Source organism: Lonchura striata, chromosome 1 (genome assembly GCF_046129695.1).
Source record: "Lonchura striata isolate bLonStr1 chromosome 1, bLonStr1.mat, whole genome shotgun sequence".
Lineage (NCBI taxonomy): Eukaryota > Metazoa > Chordata > Aves > Passeriformes > Estrildidae > Lonchura > Lonchura striata.
The window spans coordinates 148,473,996-148,496,136 of record NC_134603.1 but is presented as its reverse complement, the minus strand read 5'-3'; the positions used below and the strand labels follow the sequence as shown (position 1 = coordinate 148,496,136).

Genomic DNA, 22,141 nt, shown 5'->3' with positions numbered 1-22,141 from the left:
TCTGTCAGGCTTAGATCAGTGTGGCTATTTCAAAGTACTTTGAGAGAAGGGGCTGTAACTAGAGATGTGGCAGGCACAGTCCACTGCTGCACTCTGCTTATGGTCATGTAAGTAGAGCTCCTGATCAGGAGCTCTATTTAAATCAATATTATATTATACATAATAACATCATGCTTCATAAGAACTGGGATTAAAATATAGGATCGCATCCAAAATGTACGAACTGATATCATTGTTTCAGTACAAGGTTGCTGACACCCTGGTGAGACCTCCAAATCTTCATTGTATTTGGCTCAGACACACATCATATTTTGCATGTTTAGCAAAGCCTCAGGAAAAAAATGCAGTAAGACTTTTGTTAATAGCTAGGAGCACCTCAGTGAGCTAAAAAGACTGCTGGAGATTGTCTCTGGAAATGACCACCTTCCACCAGAGACAGGGGATGAACAGAAGCACTGCACACTGCAACTGCTGCCACTGCTTCTGTGGCAGTGGCACAGCACATACTCTTGTCACTGTCTTCACTCTTATAAGTAAATAAACAAACAAACAGATAAAAAGTGACTTTAACAAAGTAACAGTACCTGTTAAATTTAGGGAATGTGTTGAATTCAAGCCTTCCCAAGTATTTATTCTGGAGTGTCACTCTAAGTGTTCTTTTTCTAAACTTGCCTTGTCAGAATTAAAATGTAGCTAATAAAGAATGATCTTCAGGGAACAGAATTCCAACTGGGATGTTAAAGCTAAGTAATTAACAACAAAGGAGAAAGAACAGAGAGAAAAGGATCCCTTGTACAGGTTTTTGATGAAAACTGCCTTCTAAATGACAATACAAGTGTTCATTAGATAAGGTTGGTATTTAGCACTATGTCTCCCACAGGGACAATTCTTGGCATAGAAGCTTTGATTATATAAATTTTGTGGGAAAAAAATGCAAAGTGCCATAATGTGGAACTTTGATCAATGGTGCTATTCTGATTTACAATTGTTTGGTTTTTTGACTATGATGGGAACAAAACACTAATTTTAAAGCTCATTTTAATGGAAATTTACCTCTTCCTTTTAATAGCAAGAAAGTAATCTGATTGAATTTTTTCAGTCATCCTTGTGCAACATATTAGATAATCTCCTTATAGTTTAAAACTAAAAATGCTAATGGATTGGGGAAATGAGTTTCTGCTTTCACTCAGCATATCTGTCTTTTTTATGCTTGTCTTTTGGATCATTTATCTAAATAATAACCTTTAGTATCCACTCCTTCCTTCCAATGAACTAAAATATATTAATGATTAAAATCAGTGAATATGCATATTTTGCCTACTTGAGTTTTGCCAGCTGAAGTTTCCATTTAATCTTCTGCTTTTTTGGAGGGTGGGGGGAAAGCTACAGACATTCTCATGTGAAATACTCATGATTACTTTCTAATTTGTCTCAATCAAACAGCCTAAATGAGCTCAAACTAATGGTAGATGTCTTTTAAGGAGCATCACCGGCGAGCACTGACTCAAATGACATTGATTTCAGGGACTAAAAGAGAGAAATTACATTAAAAACTCAGCAAACAGCTTCCAGTCAGCAAATCTGTTGGGACAGCCCCAGAGAAGGGGCAGGAATTACACCTCAAGGGGAGGTGCTATGGGTGGAACTTCTCAGACAAACCTGGAGCTACAGAAGCTTGCGTGGCTTTAGTCTCAGAATGGTGGAAGGAAGTTCATTTTGTACAAAGGCAGCAGAGGGAAGATAAATGACCAGCCCAAGGTCAGGTACAAAGATGATGGAAATGTGGGAGAAAGTGCCAGAACAGATATTTTTCCAGACTCTTTGTGTAGTCAGTTTTCAGCATGCCTGGCTAAACTGTCTACAGACCAAGACTGCAGGAATTGCTTAGCACATACACCCTGGGGAAAAAAAAAACCATCCCCAAAACAAACCAACAACCAAAAAATCCCCACCAAGATTCTGAGCAACAGGGATGTGTCTTTAAAGCACTACAGAAACCACTTTCTTCACCTACCAATACCTTCTGCAATAGATGGGACTGAAACACATCTGAAGAACCAGCAACTTTGTACTGCCTTGAGACTCTGGAAAATGTTTTCCAGAAGAAAAGTGTCCTCCCATAGACAATCTTTCACAGCAGACCAAATTTCAGTTCTGCTGATCCCAGAACTATATGACATGGGGAGAGGCAGTAGATGGATGCTGTGCTAGATACTCATAGGGGAGTCACTTGCACTGTTTGGGGGCTCTCAGTGCTGAGAATAAATTCATTCTGGCAAGAAGCTTTTATTCTGTAGAGTCAAAAAAGTCTTTGTATTTAAAGCTATGCTCTTACATCAATCAGGTTGTTTTCTCCATTGGTGAGAACAAAGAGCCACCCTTATGAGCTCAGTCTAAAAGTCTTTCTGGTGCTGCTTTGATATTTCCTGTGGTGATAAATATTCTCAATAGCTGCAAATTACAAAAGAGCCAGAATCTACCTATGTGCATTATGTAGTCACTAAGGCACATTTTCATGGCATGTGGGAGGGGATCAGGAGACAATAGCAGGCAGCTGAAGGAATTGTATTCTGCTCATTCTGCTGAGGGCTGGGAAATAATAATCCATTAATATAAATAGGAAAGGAAACCAAAGGAAACCTGTTAACAAAGATTATCTCAGCAGGAAGCAGCAATTCTATATGAACTTTCATTTCCAGTGAATCATGCCATTATGCTCAATTTCATTGCAAATGTGAAGCCTGCCCTCGTGGCTTGTTCTCTGATGTGGGACCACTGTCAAAACAATGAACAATTACAAAATGTTCCCTCAACTCCAAATTCCTGTTTGGTAAGTGATGCTCACATGATGCAGAGATCTAAAAGTGAAATTTGTGAAATGGAAACTGGATTTCCTCCCTTTTCTGGTACTTAGACAACACAGGAATGTTGGAAGAGTCCTTAGCAGGAGTTTCTAATTTATTCACATTTTAGACCTTAAGAAGACTGTAGTTAACAGGTACTCAAAACTAAACCGGTAAATGTAAAACAATAAACCACAATATTCTTGGGTAGGATCTGAAATATTTGTTGTAATGTATTTCTTTTGATGTGGCATCATTAGATTTGAATACTGGATTAGTCTATTAAGCAGATAAGTATTTGTTTAAATATTACATTTTCTTGACTATGATGTTTACATTTTGCCTGAAATGTTGTTTTAATTATTTGAAAGTATTTTTACTTAAAAAATGGGTAATAATAATTCTATCCATACATTTTGCAAAAGTAACATGCCTATTTTGACCCAAAATTTGGATTATGGGGTTTAGCAAAATACACGCTCTTCACATTTTGCTTTGTGACAAGAGTTATTGAAGAAGGCAAATAATGGCATTTTCTCTCTTTGAAGATACATGAAATTTCCCATTATTGTAAAGCTCTCTTTCCCTGACTAACAAATTACATTATTAGACACAAGGAAGATGCAAATCTTAGGGTTCTAAAAGCACCTAATATTTTCTCAAATTATATTCAGCTGTATTTATCTTGCACTCTGGCATGCTGCTGGATTACTGTTATCAATAAATCTATAAATAGGATGCAAAATGCATGTGAGCTGTCTGTGCATGAATAAAGAGTGGCCTAGCAATAAATTACAACATAATATATAGTTTAAAATGTAGCAAAAGGAATGCCTTGACAAATCAATGCAACATATTTTGTCAGTGAGATGAAAGATTCATTATGCATCAGCCTTGAGAAAGCTGAATTTCTGAGGCATGGGTCACCTAGGACATATGATGTAATCAGAGAATATGGAAACATGCATAGAAAGACAAAAATAATCCTCTAGGTAATAAAGCCATATTAAATTGTCAGGTAGAATTTAAGTCCTGTGCAGTACTTCATTGTCCAAAAGAGATCAGGAGTACTACAACAAACAAAATGAAACCTGACTTCCTCTGGATTTGGCCCCCACAGCAGGTTCAAGACCAACTCGTCTTCTGAAACTGGGTCTTGTGTGCTGGCTTTCATTTGTTTTTCTCATGTCTGCTAATGTCTAGGCTCATCTTGGGGCTCTTTGTACAGCCAAGAAATTCTTTCCTCTGCCCACTTTTTAATTAAACTTAGGAAAATTCTGTGTTTTGGGGAACTCCTGTCATCTAGCACACACCCAGCAGGCTCCATAAGCCTGGAGCACAGCAGAGACTAAAAATAAGACTGACCAATTGGTTTTCCTGCTGACAGCAGCAAACTACCATGGGACATTTAATTTCCCCTGATCACATGGATGTCAGACAAGTTGTCACCAGCTGTGCAGAGCCAGGAGGATGTATGCCTGTTGCAGGGACACAGGCCCCAGCAGTGGCATCACCTTGTCCTGAATGCTGGTGAGGGTGAAAATGCCCCAAGAGAAGCTGGCACTAGTCACAGAATACCAGAATGGGTCAGGCTGGAAGGGACCACAGTGTGTCATCTGCACAAGCAGGGTTATCCCAGAGCACACATCACAGGATTGCATCCAGATGCTTCTGGAATTCCTTCAGTAAGGGAGACTCCAGATCCTCTCTGGGCAATCTCTTCCAGTACATGGTCACCCACTCAACAGTTCTTCATCATGTTCAGGTGGAACTTCTGCACATCAGTTCCTGCCCATTGCCTCTTGTGCTATTGCTTGGTACCACTGAGAAGAGCCTGGTCCATCCTCTTGGCACCCTCCCTAGAAATTTATATACATTATTGAGGTCCCCTCTTAGTCATCTCTTTTAGAGGCTGAACAAGCCCTGCTCCCTCAGCCTTTTCTCATAAGAGAGATGCTCTAGTCCCTTGATCCTCTCTGTACCCTCCACTTGATTTGCTCTTGTCCTGAGGAGCCCAGAACTGTACACAGCAATCCAGATGTGCCTCACAAGAGCTGAGTAGAGAGGCAGCATCACCTCCCTGACCTGCTGACAATGCTGATCCAAATGCATTCCAGGATCCCATTGTTTTCTTGGCCACAAGGAAGCACTGGTGACTCATGAACAGCTTGTCATCCATCAGCACCCCCAAGTTCCTCTATAGAAGACCATGGACATGGGTGCTGGCTCTGGCACACTCAGGAAGAGACACCTGAGCTTGGCAGTTCTGGAAGGGGCTTAAAATATGTCCAGGGGCTGGTGTCCCTCAGCTCCTCGAGAGGCATCAGCGAGAGCCTCGTGCCACATGGGAGCCCTGTGAGCACAGCCAGGCCTGTGATGGACAAACTGCTCCAGTCCCTGGTGTAAGATGGACAAGCCTTGCATTTTCTTTCTGGAGCATGTCTAAAAACGGGCAACAAAGCTGGTGACGGGTCTGTAGCATAAATGCTATAAGCAGTGGCTGAGGGAGCTGGGGTTGTTCAGCCTGGAGAAAAGCAGGTTTAGGGATGACCTTACTGCTCTCTAAGCACCTGAAAGGAGGGTGTAACCTGCTGGTGGTTGGGCTCTTCTCCCAGGACAAGTGATAGGACGAGGGGACACAGCCTCAGACTGCACCAGAGGATGTTCAGGTTGGACATCAGGAGAAATTTCTTCACAGAAAGGGAGACTGGAATGGACTGCCCAGGGACGTGGTGGAGTCCGGTGCCTGGAGGTGTTTTCTTAAGCACTGGATTTAACGCCACGGTCTAGTTACCGTGATAGTGTTCGGTCAGAAGCTGGACTCGATGATCTCAGGGGTCCTTTTCAACCTAATTTATTCTATAATTCTTAAAAACACACACACAAATCAGGGCATCTCTACGACCGAGCGCCTCGGACGCGGCACTCCAGGGCCCCGTCCCCTCAGAGCCGCTCCGCCGCCCGCGCCCAGCAGGGGGCGCCGTGCCCGGCATGGCGCCCGCGCGGCGGAAGCGGCAGCGCGGCCGCTCTGCAAGATGGCGGCGCCCAGGCGCGGTGTGGCGGCGGGCCGGGTGAAGCGGGGGGCGGCCGCCCGCCCCCGCCGCGGCGGGAAACTGGACCGGCTGCGGCAGGCGGTGCACGAATACGTGCAGGCGGCCGGCGGCGAGCCGCCGCTGGCCCTGCTCAAAGACTCGGACAGGCACAACCGCAGGAGCCGCCGGGAAGCCAGGAAGGAAAAGCGCAGACTAAAGCGGAGCCGCCGCCGCCGACTCCAACGCGGGGAGCTGCTGGAGGTTCCCACCGCCCTGGCCAAGCCCGCTCCAACCAAGCCCGCTCCAGCCAAGCCGGCCCCGGCCAAACCCGCTTCGGTCAAGCCGGCCCCAGCTAAGCCGGCCCCGGCCAAGCCCACTCCGGTCAAGACAGCTCCTACCGCCCGCCCCGGAGCCCCGGCTTCGCCCGCCGCTGGCAAGCAGCGGCCCAGGCCGGTGTCGGCACCGACATCGACAGCCCTTGAGGCCCCTTCCACCGCCGCAGCCACCTCGGCGCGGAAACGGGCCCTGCTGGAAGCCAACGAGGAGGAGGAGAAGGAGATCCGGCGGCTGGAGCGGCAGCTGGGGCTCGGGAAGCGGCGCAAGAAGCAGGAGGGGCCCGCGGCCGAGCGGGTGCCGCAGAGCTTCCTGCGGGACGGGCTGGGGTACGTGCTGGGAGCGCTGGGCACACGGGCCGGGCTCAGCCAGCTCTGCGACAGCAGCGACGAGGAGCAGCAGGAGCATACCCAGCCGGGGCCGCGGCAGCGCCCGCCGGGACAGGAGGATGGCCAGGCCGAGGAGGATGGCGAGACCGAGGAGGATGGCCAGGCCGAGGAGGATGGCGAGGCCGAGGAGGCTCAGGAAGACGCCTCAGACCCCTCCGAGGCGGATGACGGGGAAGGACTTTGGGAGAGCGAGAGCTCGGCCCCTGAGGACGGCGGGGTGCCAGAGGCCAGCGAGCCCTCGAGCGAGGAGGAGGAGAAGGGGGAGGCAGAGGTAGGATGTTCGGCTCAGCTAGCACAGACCTGCTTCCCAAAGCACATCCCACAGCCTGAACACAGCAGAGTTGCATCGCCGCTGTTAAGCCCGGGTGTTCGCTGGCCAGTCGGGCCACGTGGAGTGTTGTCCTGGTTCAAAACAGCCGGGCCCAGCGACAGTGTTGACTTGCGGGGTCTGCCAGGTCCTGGAGACACTTGTTAGCCTGACCGAGTCAGGCTGGTGGCAGATAATACCCTACAGCACAACGCGTGTTGTAGCTGTGTGTGAAATCTGCAAATAAAAGGAGCTGCTCTGGCATTGGAGTGTAAGAATATGATCAAGCCCTTCTGCAAAGAGAGCTTGTGTTGAAATCAGCAGCAGTTACACACAAATGTTACTTTCTGAACGATGTCAGAGGTTCTGCCAGTATTAGGTCTTGTTGAATGGGTGGAGGAAATGAGGTCACACAGGTCGTTTAGCCTTCATGGGCCTAAATAAAACTTGAATAAAACAAAGACTTAAGATGCCAGGTTTTAATAACCATAACTTAAAGAAAGTTAGGGAAGAGGGGCTTTCCTGTCATCAAGTTTGTCATAAAGGATAACTTTTTGCCTGCTTCTTTTCTTCATGTTGTTCCTTTGGCGTTGATTATTAGATGATAATCTATATCCTTAACTAAAAGTTTGGCACTTTAATCTTAAATAGAAATGTGTATTTGTGTTCAAGTGTTTAAGATACTGATCTCATCTGATACCTTGTTTTCTTGTTTTCCTCCTAAGAGTGATAATCACAGTGCTACAAAGTATATTCCTCCTCAAATAAGGAAAGTGCAGGAGACGCCAGATGACAAGAAAAGAGAAGAATTGGGAAGACTGAAGAAAATGGTGAATGGCCTCATTAATAGGTAGTGTAATAAGGGAAGTCATTAATCTTTCTGGATCAATGTGACAATGCTCATCATTCAAGCCCAGGTGGCAAGGATGTGACTTTTTCTCTTTACAAACTGATTTTAAGTTGGCAATCATGTCTGCTATTGTTAAGAATAATTATCTTTATTGGTGTAAATTCTTCAAAGTTAGTCATTCTAGATGTTGAAAAACCTAGAAAATAAATTTAAGATTGGGCTGGATTCCACACAGCAGTTCCCTGCAACTGCTAGGTATAATTCACTAAGTGTCAGTTGGAGTATGCTTATTAAAACAAAAAAAAAAATCAGAAGAAAACAGGTTTTGGGGTTTTTTTAATAAATTCAATTTCTCCAATGCTACAACTGAGGAGGAGCAACCCTTCATAGGTTAAAGTACTGCAGAATAGAAAAAGTAGTTAACATTCATTTCAAGTTTAGAGTATTTTTAAAATCAGAAATTTGTTGGCAGTTTTCATCTGTTACCTGTAAAACCTGGACTAGAATTTTTTCAGTCATTTGAAATTTGATATACCATATATGTTAAAGTATTAATTATTTTCATACTTAACTTCTTCAAAGACTGTGATGTGCCACAGTTAAAACTGCTAAAACCAGTCTCTTTTTGTAATAAATCTGTTCAGCGTGACAGTAAGCAGATTGACAGTGCTGTGTAAATACTGTTCCTGACATGTTTTTACTTGTAATTTTTTACACTACACTAGAATTAAATGTACTATATTTTGTTAGTTTAGTAAACACAGAAAAATACAAAAGGTTCCTTCGAGTCATCTTATCAATCTTCAATCTTTTCTTCTTAAGTCAAACTAGTTTCTCTAAAAAAAATAGTTGGGTGAACTCAAAATTGTGGAACTATGTAAGGAGAAGAAAGAGTGAACGTTGGATTTTGTTTCTCCATAGGCTGAGTGAACCAAATTTGTCCTCCATCAGTGGACAGATGGAAGAGCTCTACATGGCCAACAGCAGAAAGGACATGAATGACACTCTGACAGACATTCTCATGAATGCCTGTGTTACTGCAGTTGCCATGCCTGCAAGACTCATGATGGAGCACGTCCTTCTGGTCAGCATTCTTCATCATAATGTGGGAATTGAGGTAATTCTTGTGCTGGGGGCAAATTTTGTATAGTAATACATAATGTAGAGTGTTTTCCTTGACATTTTGTTTGATCTGCCTTGTCATTTTTAACAGTGTGGCACTGACAAGCACCTTTAGTTGAGTTTTCATCAGTATTTTGTGGCTTCCACAAGTGAAAAGGTCTAAGCATTCTTCTTGTCTATCTTTCTGCATTAGTTCTTAGGACACAGTATTTGCAAGGCTTCCATAAGTGAAATGGTCTAAGTCCATTGCTTTGTCTGATTTTATCTCCTCCATGAGTTTCCACTAGTCAATTATAAAATCATCGTTTTTTCATCACAATCTTTCTGCAAGCAGTAATCAAAATTTTCTAACCTTCTGCTTCTCCTCCCTTTAGTTACACTAGTCTGTTTCTGTTCTCATGGGTACATGTTGGTATTGTTCTTGAACTATGTATATCCAGATAAGAAAAGTGTTGCAACTACAGGAATCCTTTTTAAATGGTGGATAAACTTCTTTTCTAAGCAAATCATGCAAATAATCAGTGGAATTAAGTAGTTTTAACATGGGATATTAAAAACTTTAAAAAGCATGGCAATTTTTGGAGGGGATTTTGTTTTGTGTTTTTAAGCCTGATGAATGAGGTAAAATCCCTCTTGCCCAAGCTGATGCTGAAGCTCCTGATGTCAAAGGGAATATTTTAGCTAATTTCAGTAAAATGTCTGTCAGGAAATGAAGTTGTTTCAGCAGTGTGTTGCTATTAGATGATTCTTCTTTCTTCCCCCATCTCAATGCAAAAGATGTATTAATGCAAGTTTTTCAGTTTGTCATACTGTGGCCTGAATGCTGGCTCTGAAACCATATTAAACATCAGATGGATGCAATTAAAACAGCTTTCTCCCTGTAGCCTTGGCATTAAACCTTTATTTTGTCCCTCTTTGCTGCTTGAAAGGCAGTTCTGACTGCAAAATGCAATGTTTCTGTAAAATAAATGTACAGTATGCATTACATGAAAATGTGATAGTACAGCTGCACTGAAGGTTAGGTTGAACAATGCAGAAGTTGCCCTGTGTTTATGAATTTGTGCAGCCATTTATGAATTTGTGCAGCTAAGCTGGGTCAAGGCTTGCAATGCAGGTCAGTACTGCTGTTGGGACTCCTGGTTTTCTTAAGGTCAGTAAATTTTAACACAATAATAATGGGTGAAGGCCTTCCTTAGCAGCAATGTATTCATTACTTCCATGTGTTTTAGAGCCTATAAGCTTTCTAGTCCCAGCCTTTAGCATCAGTTCTCTCTTCAGAAATAGATATATCTCAAAATTTCTTTTCCCAGCTATACCACTGACAAACATGTAAGAATTATCCCCAGTTCAAAAGCAGATTCACCTTATGCTCAGCAACTATGAAAATTTGGTATTTGGGGGATTTTTTCCACAATGTTATTTTTTATCCTTCTGCTAAGGATTTTTATCTGAAATACCAAACTCAGGAATGTGTTTGCATTTTGACATGCAGCTTTTCCTGGATGCCTGACTAGCAGTAACAGCATGCTAGTCTGACAGCTGAAAAGATGCTAATATGTGTTCTTGAATATTATGTAAATGAATGCTGATGTTTGTGTAGAGTAGGTTCATAATTCTTGTTCTTCTTGCACAGGTTTAAAAGGCACCTGGATGTCAAATATGAAGTGTAAATAACATAGACTTCTAAAAAAATGTCACACCACTTAAATATTTATGTATGTAAATGTAGAACATCCCTATTGGTTCAAAGAAGCAACAGTATTTCCTTAAAATTCATAGTGGCAGTGACTCAAAAATGAGTTTTACGGATATCTGTAAAATCTACTTAGAGTTAACTGCTGGATTTTTTTTTTTCCCCCTAATGGAATTGTTGCCAGGTCGGTGCTCACTTTTTGGAAGCTGTGGTGAAGAAATTTGATGAACTCTGTAAAAGTGATGCTGAAGGGAAGGAATGTGAAAATCTGCTTGCCTTGATTGCTCATCTATATAACTTCCATGTGGTTCATTGCCTGCTGATCTTTGATATTCTGAAAAAGCTTGTTAGCGCTTTCACTGAAAAAGAGATTGAGCTGATTTTGTTTCTTCTGAAAAATGTGGGCTTTTCCTTAAGAAAAGATGATGCATTGGCTTTGAAAGAACTGATCACTGAAGCCCAGAGGAAAGCAAGCACAGCAGAGAAGAAATTCCAGGATCAGACAAGGGTATGTGTTCTAAAGATTTCATATTTTCAACAGCCTGTAATAAGTACTTGGATACAGAGTTTAATTTACAGATATGTTTTCTGCTGCATTCTGTTCAGGTTTTAAATTGCCATTAGTGTAACATTCAGTTATTTACATTCTTCTTGTCTGTCTTTCTGCATTCCTTAGAACACAAACACCAAACTGCTCATGATGGGTGAGGCAGGACTGGTTTGTGTCTCATGCAGTGTAGAGTTTTTCTGTTTCATGATACTTTGTACACTTCAGAAAATGCTCAGGTGTTTATCAGATGAAGCTTGTACACAAATTAATTTAATAGGGATAAAAGTAAACATGTTGTATTTTAATTTTGGTGTATATTGGCAGCTGAGCTGCTTATTCTCACAGAATAGTAATTTCAAAGTACACTCTTCTACTTTTGTTAATAAACCCATAGTTTAGAATTGACAGAACTATTTCTTTTCCCAATAGGTTCGGTTTATGCTGGAGACTATGCTGGCACTTAGGAACAATGACATGCGTAAAATTCCTGGCTATGACCCTGAGCCAGTTGAAAGACTCCGCAAATTGCAGAGAGCACTGGTGAGAATTCTCTTGCCTGGTGTGGCCTTGTTAATCTTAATCCAGGAGTAATTATTTGTATTGGATTTCGGCTTTCTTGGGGATCTTTTGTTGGTATTTTTTTTTGTTTGTTGTTTTGTTTTTTGGGTTCTTTTTTTAAAGAATGGGCAGTTAGTCAAGAACAACCCAGTATAAAACGGATGAGAGTAATTTATCAGTCCAGGATGTGCATATCAGGTTATTAGGCCAGGTAAAAACAAGCTAGGTAACAGAGTTCTGTAGGATTTCCTCTCTTCCTCTCTTAAATTTTTGCAGTACTTCTGATATGCTTCTAGACTCTGCTGTTGAAAATTGTTATTTTGTTCAGAGTTTAAAACTTTTGTTATTTGAGCTGTACAATGCACAAGGCAGTTTGTTCTGTCATTTTATGTAGTCACAGATGTTCAAAAGGAAAATCATGACCTGATTGTAGGATGCTGCAATGTCAGCATCCTCTGAATTCTAATCAAACTTTGTGACTGGAAAATGTCTACTTTTTAGATTAGTATCTCTTTTTTCAAATAAAAAGTCCAAGAGTTTCTACATATAGATTTATGCAACTTTATACATTTAGAAAATTACAGCATATGGGAAACTTGTACATTCTTTCCAGGTTGCTGATTGAAACAAAGGTTAGGGAGGAAACATGCAAAGATCTTAATGAAGAGATGAATTTATATGTTTAAAGTTTTTGTTTAAAAATAATTTTAAGTAATTAAAATCTTTGTTATTGTAAGAAGAGAGAAAAAAGTTTCAAATAAAAGCTTTTGTATTGGTTTTTATTTTTGTTTCATTATTCAAGGTTCACAGCAGTGGTTCAGGAAAAGACACCCAGCTCCGCGTGTCCCTGGAGTCTCTGCTCAGTGCTGACCAGGCTGGTCGCTGGTGGATTGTGGGGTCATCCTGGAGTGGAGCACCAATGATCAGTGATACAAAATGCCAGGCTCAGCAAAAGCTGCACATAGGAAAGGTAAATCCAAATTATAAGTCAAAGTGTTTGTGATCTCTTGAAGATTTTTCATATGTGTCAGTAAGTTCATTTCAGAGCCCACCAAAAAAAATCCTTCCCATGCTCTCGTAAGAGGAAGCTTTTGGATTGTAAATTCTGCTCTCCATTTTTTTAAAACATTGTACTCATGTGCTTCATAAGAGCTGTTACTACAAATATGGTATAGCTTGTTTTTCCTTACCCTGTGGAATTGCTAAAGTGAAAGAAGAGAGTTGATTCAACAGTGGATTTGCTAGTAGGAATTCTGACAGGTTGTGGTGTCCGTCTGTGGCATATGTTGAAGCTGATTCCAAAAGTAATGTGATGATATGGTCATGGTGAATTACTTATGCTAAAGAAGCACATCTTAAAATTAATTGGCTTAATTAAAGTAGATTAAAATGTATTTCCATAGTTGAAAAAGCTCCTGATGATGGCTGTGCCTCTGGACAAGAGCTCTGGACCTTTGGACTGGTGATTCATAGTTTACTGGAGAGCTTCACTGATGGTGTTATTTAAGTCTGTACAGAAATAGCTTTTTTTAAGGCAAACAGAAATAAAATAGCATATAATTTATTTTCAGGTGAGTTCAAAAATAATGGAGCTTGCTCGTAAGCTGAGAATGAACACTGATATCAGGAGAAGTATTTTTTGTGTCTTGATGATGAGTGAGGACTTCATGGATGCTTTTGAAAAACTTCTGAGGTAAGTACAGCCTAGTACAGAAATCAGCCCAGAACTAAAAATAGGTTGAAAATGCAGCATTTCTGGTCTGGGCTTAAGAACATTCAGATGATAATGCAATTAAAAGAAGTGCATAGCTAGGGACCCAAATAGGACAAAAGGGTAGGAGAGGGGACCAGAACCATGGTGTAAGGATTAATGGGGGCAGGAAGGACTGACTGGCAGTCAGAGGAAAGGAATAGCCCCTGTTGTTGTCACTCCTGGCTGTAACTATGATTTGCAGCATCTTTTCATGTAAGGAGCCTGTGTCTTTTTGCATTGGAGCTGTGTATCCCAGTAGAGTGGATGGAAGGTTGCTGCAGAATTGTTTCCTTACAGAGGCAGACCAGAAGCCCTTGCAGAACATCTTTTGGGTTTTTTGCTTGGATTGCTGTGATTTCTGTACTACTGCCACTTCTTTGACTTCCTGCCACCTTGTTAAGCCACCTCTGCCCAAACTTGCATGACCTGGTAGTGTTCTAGAACCTTCATTTCCCTCTTGCAGAATTTATTAGCTTTGGGTTTGCTTCACATGGAGACCAGTTCACTTACCCCCTGACAAGCAGATCTTCAAAACGTGTGATCAGGGAAGAGCTTAAACTAAGCCATTCCTTGTGTTTGTCAGAATATTATTTGTAAGTTTGTAGGAACTGGGAGGGGAGAGATCAGATCTGAACTTTTCTGTCTCAGCATTGTAACTCAAGGGTATTGTCTTACCAGGATGGCATGCAATTATTTAATTTGCTTACTGAACCAAAACAGACTTTGTAATAAAGTCAACTAATATTTGATTAAATGCCACTTTTGCAAAACAGAGCTTGGATTTGATACTGTGATGGAGTCATTCCAATATCTTAATATGGCCTGTTCAATTAAAAGAAATTAGTTGCTGCTGCAGCTCTTGCCAAGACCTGGCAGCTCAATTTGCAAATTGGACTTGACTCTCATCTGTGCTATTTAAGCTAGTACACAAATCTGAATACATACAGGCTTGGCAAAAAAATCTCTCTGCAGGCTGCCTGGTGTGTGTTGGTGCTGATGTTTATACAACAAATTCAAAGAGAGGAATTCTTAAATCTGCCCACATCTGCAGAGTATAATGGAAAGTACACATAATTGTCAGTGAAGGAATTAGCTTCAGTGTGAACTTGTGTTCCAGAGTGTAAGGGAATTTGTATTTGTACGTTTGATGTCTCATGAGGAAGAGCATATAAAGAAATACTTTAACTACTCTTGTTGATTCATCTGCTGCTAGTTCTGTGGCAGAGTTGAGGTGTGGTTAAAGGATAATAGAAACTATTTGAAATCTAGGCTGCTATAGTTTTTCTAGTCCCTTTCCTCCTTACTCCAGATGAAAGTATTAGTTTGAAGCCAGAACAACTCCCTGAAGTGGCTTAGTGATTGCAGAGGTGTTAGTGAAGAGAGAGCTGGGAACATCACTGGTGGCAAAGAGGAGAGAATGAGACTGGATGTTCTTCATCAGCTTAAAGGCCACACCTTCACAAACCACAGTTTCTCTCAGGAGAGAGAATGAATGCTGCTTACATTTGATGGAGAGGCAATTTTTGAAGTTACTTTGTAGACATAAAGAATTTGAGTATCTTCACGTCTCAGAAAACACTGAGCCACTCATTAAAGGTTCAGCTATCCTATTGGAGTGAGATGTGTAATTCAGGATAACTTTGTGTCAGCAAGTTTTTCCTTATGAAATGATTCTCAATTTCTTACTAAATACTCACTACCAAAGTGACTGTATCTACTAATATAATTTAAAGTGACTTAAAATGGGATTTAAGTGTTGGTATTTTTGGTCTGAAGGCAGTGGTAGTCAGTGGTAGCTGAGCTTCAGCTGATGATAACTAAACTACTTGGAGGCAGGCTTCTGCTGGTGTCAAACAACCTACTTGAGAGGCAGTTATCCCATTTATAGCAGGATCAAGATACACAAGTCCATGGGAATACTGTAACTCATTAATAATTGAGTCAGTGAGAAGATTTCACACTCTTTATCAAGGAATATCAGGCTTATGAAATCTACACAGGTTTATGGTGAAGCTCAGCAATGAAAGATAGTCCAGACTTAAATTTTAGATATTTAGGAGTTCTAGTTCTGTGAAGAAGTGAAGGTAAGAAGAAAATTGAGTATCCGAGTTTTGTCACTTGGTTACAACTCTAGCAACATGAGTATTTTCTAAATAAGCAAGTCATGATAAGAGTGATGATGAACAAGTAAAAGGAGAGTGTGCCAGTGTAACTTCCCTAGTCATCTATTAAATGCAAATCTGATGGCTGAAAACCTCTATATTGTAAAAAAAAAAAAACCTTTGTAAAAAAAAAACCTTTTGTTGCTCTGAAATCAGATGGAGCTTGGCTGATGGGAGAGCAGGTGGGTTATGACAAGACACAGCAAGCACTTCAAGTACTGATCCCTTTTAGAAGAGCAAACTATTAAATTTTTACTGCTCGTTAGCCTAGAAATCATCCCAGATTTTCCTACTGTAAAACTTTAAATTCTAGGGAGTTTGGGCTCCACACAGTTTTCTCTCTTAATCTGGGGTATCTGTGGTCACATGCAATGCAGATGTCTGGAGGTGTGTACAAAGGAGGGATATTGGCATGAAGTAATGACCAGCTACCCTAGAGACAGACAGTAAGGCAAGTTCCAGTGGAGTCAAACTTGGTTGAAAGTATTCTTGAGTTGTGCTAATGCCCTGTGAAACTTGAACTTGAAGCAATGAGAAGAATTTTGGTTTCTATTTTTCAGATTCTAATATTATGCATTTTTCATTTTAATTGGTTTTAATGCTGCCAAGCATCTGGCAGCATTAGGAAGTTAAATCATATTATTCACAGACCAGGTGCATTGTGAGTTAGTCACCATTCCATTGCCAGAGTTTCTCAGCCCTCTTTTACACTGGTCAGCTGTTGGAGTGGAAAGGCTGCTCAGTCCTTGGCCTTCATACTGAGGCAGCCAACATAAGATGGATGGATTCATAGATGGTGTTTTCTCCAGGCTTTTTTTTTTAAGGTGCTTTGTAATCACTGACTGTATCCCCTTAGACTACTATAAAAAAAAAATGAATTGAATGTATCATGTAGCATGGGTTTGACCCAGAGATTTAAAAATTCATATCACCAAGTAAGAAAAACATTTAAGAATATTTTCTTATCCCTACTAAGTAACACAGAAGTGAAAGGCTCTGAAAATGTTTCTCCAAATAGGTTTGCTCTGATCAAAAGGCTGGTTTTCCTCCCATGACCATAAGTACAAGCATGAGATTATCACAATGGGACCCTACAGTTCTTGTTTCACTGTTTGACCCTTGTAGTGGTATCTGTGGGTGCAGTGCTGCTGCTGGTACCTCTGTGCCCTCTCTTCTGTTCATGGAGAGCTGCAAACATGGAGTGTTTTCTTTCTTTTCCTGGGCAATGATAATACTTCTATCATTCCACTTCTGTTTCTTGAGGCCTTACTTTTGCATCTCCTCCTTTAACACCCATAGTGCTTCAGCATTTCCACAGAACCATACCAGGATACTTGTTTTGCCAACACACTTAAAGGTTGGAGTCCATTAGGAGTTTTAAAGACTTCATAGGTACTTTGTAACAAGTAAAATTTAATGTGATATTTTGATAGGTTTAAAGGTATTTCTGTCAGATGGTGACTGTAGCTCTTACTTTGTTTCAGCCAAGTTTTTCCTTACAAAATTGTTCTCAACTTCTTGCTAAATTTTAGGCTTGGACTGAAAGATCAGCAGGAGAGAGAAATAGTTCATGTCATCCTTTACTGCTGCTTACAGGAGAAGACATTCAACCCCTTCTATGCATTTTTGGCTAATAAGTTTTGTGGATATGAAAGAAGATTTCAGGTAAAGACAAATTTGTTGCTTCATTTTTTGCTTCATGTTTTGTGTCATGACTGTGGTTAGGAAGGCAGTTACTGCATACCTGAGAATGGATGCATGCCTGTTAGGATCTTGATCTCAAAGAAAAATTCTGCTGTTATGGCTAAACATTCAGTAAGGAATACTCATGGTCAGATCTGAATAGGAAATGAAATGCTGAATGTTTTCTTTGTTCTGTTTTATGCATTTTAAAATAATTTGAACAGTCTGATCAAGCATTTCTTTTAATTAAAGGAGGGCTTATAAAGAATACAAGGTCAAAAGGTTTGTTATGTTGTTGCTCAATTAAACAGCCAGTTGATTTGTAGATTATTTTTTCCCTTTGACCCCTAGGTGACATTTCAGTTTAGTATTTGGGACAAAATCAGAGACTTAGAAAACCTGTCAGCTGCTGCCATCTCCAACTTGGTGTCACTGCTGGCTCACTTAATAAGGACAAAATCACTGCCACTTTCAGTTCTCAAGGTTGGTGTGTTTTCTTTTCAAATCCTTCTGTGTTTTCCCTGCATTTGCTAGCTCTGTGGAAGGCATATTTTCTCTGTTATTTTTCTGGCACTTTAGCTGATTATGCTAAGACAAACTTGTTTTAAAATTACCAAATTGTTCCAATTGATTATGGTAATGCTGTCATGTGGGGAAGGGAACTTGTGGTGACCCAGGCATAGAGAAAGTCTACATTTCTTTATCTAGAGCAGTTGTGGGATTATTTCCTTTAGAGTATCCAGAGTTGGAACTGAGGCTCCTTCATTAGCAGGTTTTGCCAGTGGTTTTTGTGCTATGGTTTTTAGCTGATATTATTAGACAAGAAAGTGCTGAGTAGATTTCTTGGATTTCAGAATGGGTAGTCCATAGAATTCTATTAGAAGAGTAACTGGAATGTATTAAACAGGCAATTAAGTGGATTGTCCCAGGTACTTACAAAGTATTTATCTAATTGAGAAAGGACATCTGGTATTCTGGTACCAGTAGACTTCTATTCCTTAGAAGGTTCTTTGCTTTCATTATTGATTGGCTTTTGGAAGCAGCCTTCTCAGGTAATTATTCTGTGCTAAACTCAAGGCACAGTATATTTCAGAGTCCAGCTGATGTGCTGAAAGTTCTTAATTTAGGAGAGAAGACCAGCTGTTTGAAATACTTGAATTAATCTAATTCACCCTCTCTGTCTGCCAGGTGATTGAATTCAGTGAACTGGACAAACCCAAAGTCCGTTTCCTACGACAGGTATTAAGCACACTGTTAACTAAAGCAGATGAGGAAGAAATTACTGACATTTTTATGAGGTAAGTGATCACTGGCACCTCCAGAGAACCCTTGTTGAGTAGTAATTAAGAAGAAAAGAAGTTTGCCTATTTTGTTTGGAATTACACTGTGCCTTTTCCACACATCAGCCCTCCATCCCTTAAAATGTGAACTCTTCCTGGCTGAGTGGGGCCAGTGTGTTATATGTGTCTTGGTACAGGCTCTGATAGAGATGCAATTGTGTTATATAAAATAAGAATTCCAGATACTCAGTGTATCATTTTGGTCATAGGATTTTCGTGAGCAGAGCTCTGCAATTCCCTGTTTCCCTTACTGCTATACCACCTGTGTGCAGTGGAATTCACTCTGCCAGCTGTCATTTCTAGGATGTATCTCAAGAAGGAAAAAGAAAGTGATACTAAAGAGGCAAATGTTTGGGGTATTTTTAATGGGTTTTTTATCAGTGTTCTCTGAAAAATCTTATTTTTGATATGGAACAGGGTTGCCTGGAGAGGCTGGGGAATTTCCATCCTTAGAGATGCTTAAGACTTGAGTGTATAAGTCTTGCCATGTCACATAAAATTTGAAAAAATTAGGTGGTGGTGTTTCAGCTGTCATGCAGCAACACAAGGAAGCTTGAACATGGTGTTTGCTTTGTTCTTTGCTGTAATGTAATTGTTTACATAAAGCAAGCCTTAGGCTGCAATATTCCATTTTATTGTTGAGGCCAGTTGTATGTCGAGTGTTTGGGCTGTTTGCCAAACCAAGGTAGACTTGGTAATTTGAAAGCTTCTTCAATAAAACTTCTTTTATAGGTTGGATGTTTTTCTACTGCCTTATTTGAAGATGATAAAATTAAGGAACTTTTGAAATGGGGGAAGACTAAATTATACTTTTGATCTGTATCTTTACAGGATATCTGACAACCCCAAACTGGGAGTGCTGCAGGAAAGCTTGAAACTCTTCCTTACCCACTTCTTACTGAAACATGCCCAAGCCCAAAAGAGTGCTGAAGAAGCTGGCTTGCTAAAAGAGAGAGTGGAACTAGCAACCAAGGCTTTGGAGGCAAAAGAACCCAAATTGAAGCTATAGTTATATTTTTTTCTAATAAAACATGCAGAAAAACCAATCTAGAGTCTTTCAGACCTAAGAAGGAGAGCTGTGTTACTGTAAAGGATCAATTTTTTTTTAAATGTAAACAGTTATTTCACTCTGTGTGCTAGATAGAGGTTTAATTGAAGGGGATACAAGGCCTTTTTGAAGAAAGAGAAAATGTAGTTTTGTCATGTCTCTTTTTGGTACAAGTGCTTCATGTTGATGGTTGGTATCTGGAGAAAAGGGTGAATTTGTCTGCTGTGATACTTTGTCAGCAGGGCGTTCTGCATTGCATATTCTAGCCTTTCAGTTAAAGTAATAAAATAAGCAGCCTTAACTAAAGGCTTTTAATAAGGAACCATGGTACTCACCTGAAGAAAGGGGCCACTAGATGGCACAAGCACTGGTGAGTCGGCTGGGGAAAAAATCGACTTTTTTCTTAAAGTGTTGGAAGTTATTTGCTAATTCTGTGAATTGATTCCCTGACTGCAGGTCAGGAAAAGATCTTCAGTTGGATTCAAAGCTGTAGCAAAGCAACTTGAAGATCTGTCTTTGCCCAATTATATTGGGTTTAGAGATCACAGCATAGTTTTATGGCTTTTTTAGCCTGTTTTTCACACCTTTAGAATTGGAATTGTCAAATCACTTGTGTTAATCAGATTTTTCTAGGCATAAACAATATCATTAATATAAGTCATAAGAAGAGAATATATCCCTTAAGAGTTTGCTCAGATTTTTCATTTGGATGCTTAAAAAAATAGGCACATGTCCTTTTGTAACACTCTGTAAATGGTTTGTTTCTTTTGTCACCTTACCACTACACATTAAACTGGCATTTTTCTAAATGCTTTGGTGTTTGTGTTATCTTTACTCTGGCTGGCCTGCAAGGAAGGGAATGACCTTAAGTGGGGTGGAGAAGGGAAATGCTTTCTTGTCTGAATGTGCATCTGTGATCTTCCTGTGTTAGAGCTGTCAGCCCTGTTTCTGTAGCCAGACTTGCCTCTGATGTCCAATGGGGCCATTTACTTAGGGTGCCTCCCAATTTGCCTTTAATACCAATTGATTTGTCCCTGTTGGGAAAAGTTCTTTTTTAATCATATTGTTAAATGTAGTATATTCTGCTTACTCAGGTGTACTGTTTCCAGGGGAAGAAGTGCTTCCCCCAGCAGCCAGGGAGCTGTTTTTTCTCACCTTTCTTCTGAGAGGATAGGGCAAGCTTTAGGGGAAGAAGTGTCCTGGGAGCAGAAACCCACTTTCAAATCCTGGGTTGCACTAGCAAAGTAGCAACAGAAAAAGTGAGATGTTTTTTTTTCATCCTAGATTTATTCAGCCTGTTTCATACCATTGGCAGTTTTTAAGTGTAGAAAACTTAAAAATTAATTGTGATAAAATTAATTACAATGTTTTATAGAATTCAAACCAATTAACAAAGTGTGGGCAGCAGCAGAATTGATGCTATTTTGGTGTTTACAAAAGTCACAACTTTATTGAGTGTGTGTAAACATCTCTTACAACCAACCATGCCAAACCTTATACTTAAGGTTTGGAGTATAGACTCAGGAGAAAAATCTGTGCAAGCCCCTAGAAATAGCTGCTGTGGAGCACATGGGACTCTATGAGTAAAAGTTGTTCCCCCTGTACTGCAACAGCCACTTAATTGCCCTTTTTGCAGGAGTTTAGGTGGACCCAGCATGTCAATGTGTTGGTGGTTTAATAACACACCAATGGAAGCACATTGCTCTGGCAGGGAGGCTGAGGCAATAGTTCTGCTGGAGATAAATTTCGAATCATCTTCCTGAGCCCAAAGGTGCCAGGCTGCCTGTCCCTGCCTGGTGTGAGGGCTTTGCTTGGTGATGGGAGCTGACCTGCTTTGCTGCTGTGGCAGCACTGCCAAGTGTTTTATGGGTGTGAGCAGTCACTTGCTGCAGCTGCCTGAGGTGGTGCAATGCAGGTGTTGCTGTGCAATTAGAGGAGATGGTTTTAACCTTACCGTCAAGAATTACAGTTGCTTTTTTCTTTTTTCCTCACACTGAGACTTGCATGAATTATTATTTCTCCCAAAGAACTCATATGCTTGGTTCAAAATTGGTGTTATCAGAGCCATTGCTTTGTTTCTGAAGAAAACAAATTTTACCTGCCTGGGATTTTGCATTCAGTAGATTTGTGTATACATCATTTGGAGAAAAACAAAAAAAAAAAAAAAAAAAACACCAGAAACACTTTTCAAGGAAAGCAGCAGAAATATACTGCCAGCCCACAATGCTGTAGTCACATCAATGATGGGTTTTGTGGGTGATTCTGCACAAGTCCCATCCTCTCACTGTGATTCAGTGAGGGAATAACTGTCTGACAGAAATCTGACAATTCCAAGATACATGTGAATTCCTGAGTCTTGGATCTTGTCATATTTAACAACTTTTTCCATGGTCCTACTGGCCAGACTGCCCCAGCTTGACAGAGGTGGAAGGCCTGGCAGACTCTGCTGTTGATGTGCATAAGCATCTGCAAGCTGTT

The 22,141-nt window shown here is 40.8% G+C and overlaps 1 protein-coding gene across 1 annotated transcript; it reads left to right on the top strand.

Moving 5' to 3' along the window:
- The first annotated feature begins 5,834 nt into the window (after positions 1–5,834).
- Positions 5,835–20,472, top strand: NOM1 (nucleolar protein with MIF4G domain 1). Its single transcript, XM_021526573.3, is given in 12 exon segments — positions 5,835–5,859; positions 5,862–6,868; positions 7,630–7,754; positions 8,676–8,871; positions 10,754–11,077; positions 11,549–11,659; positions 12,480–12,647; positions 13,249–13,370; positions 17,125–17,257; positions 17,627–17,758; positions 18,464–18,573; positions 19,447–20,472. Coding segments are annotated over 12 exon segments (2,631 nt in total). The 3' UTR covers positions 19,625–20,472.
- The last annotated feature ends 1,669 nt before the right edge of the window (positions 20,473–22,141 follow it).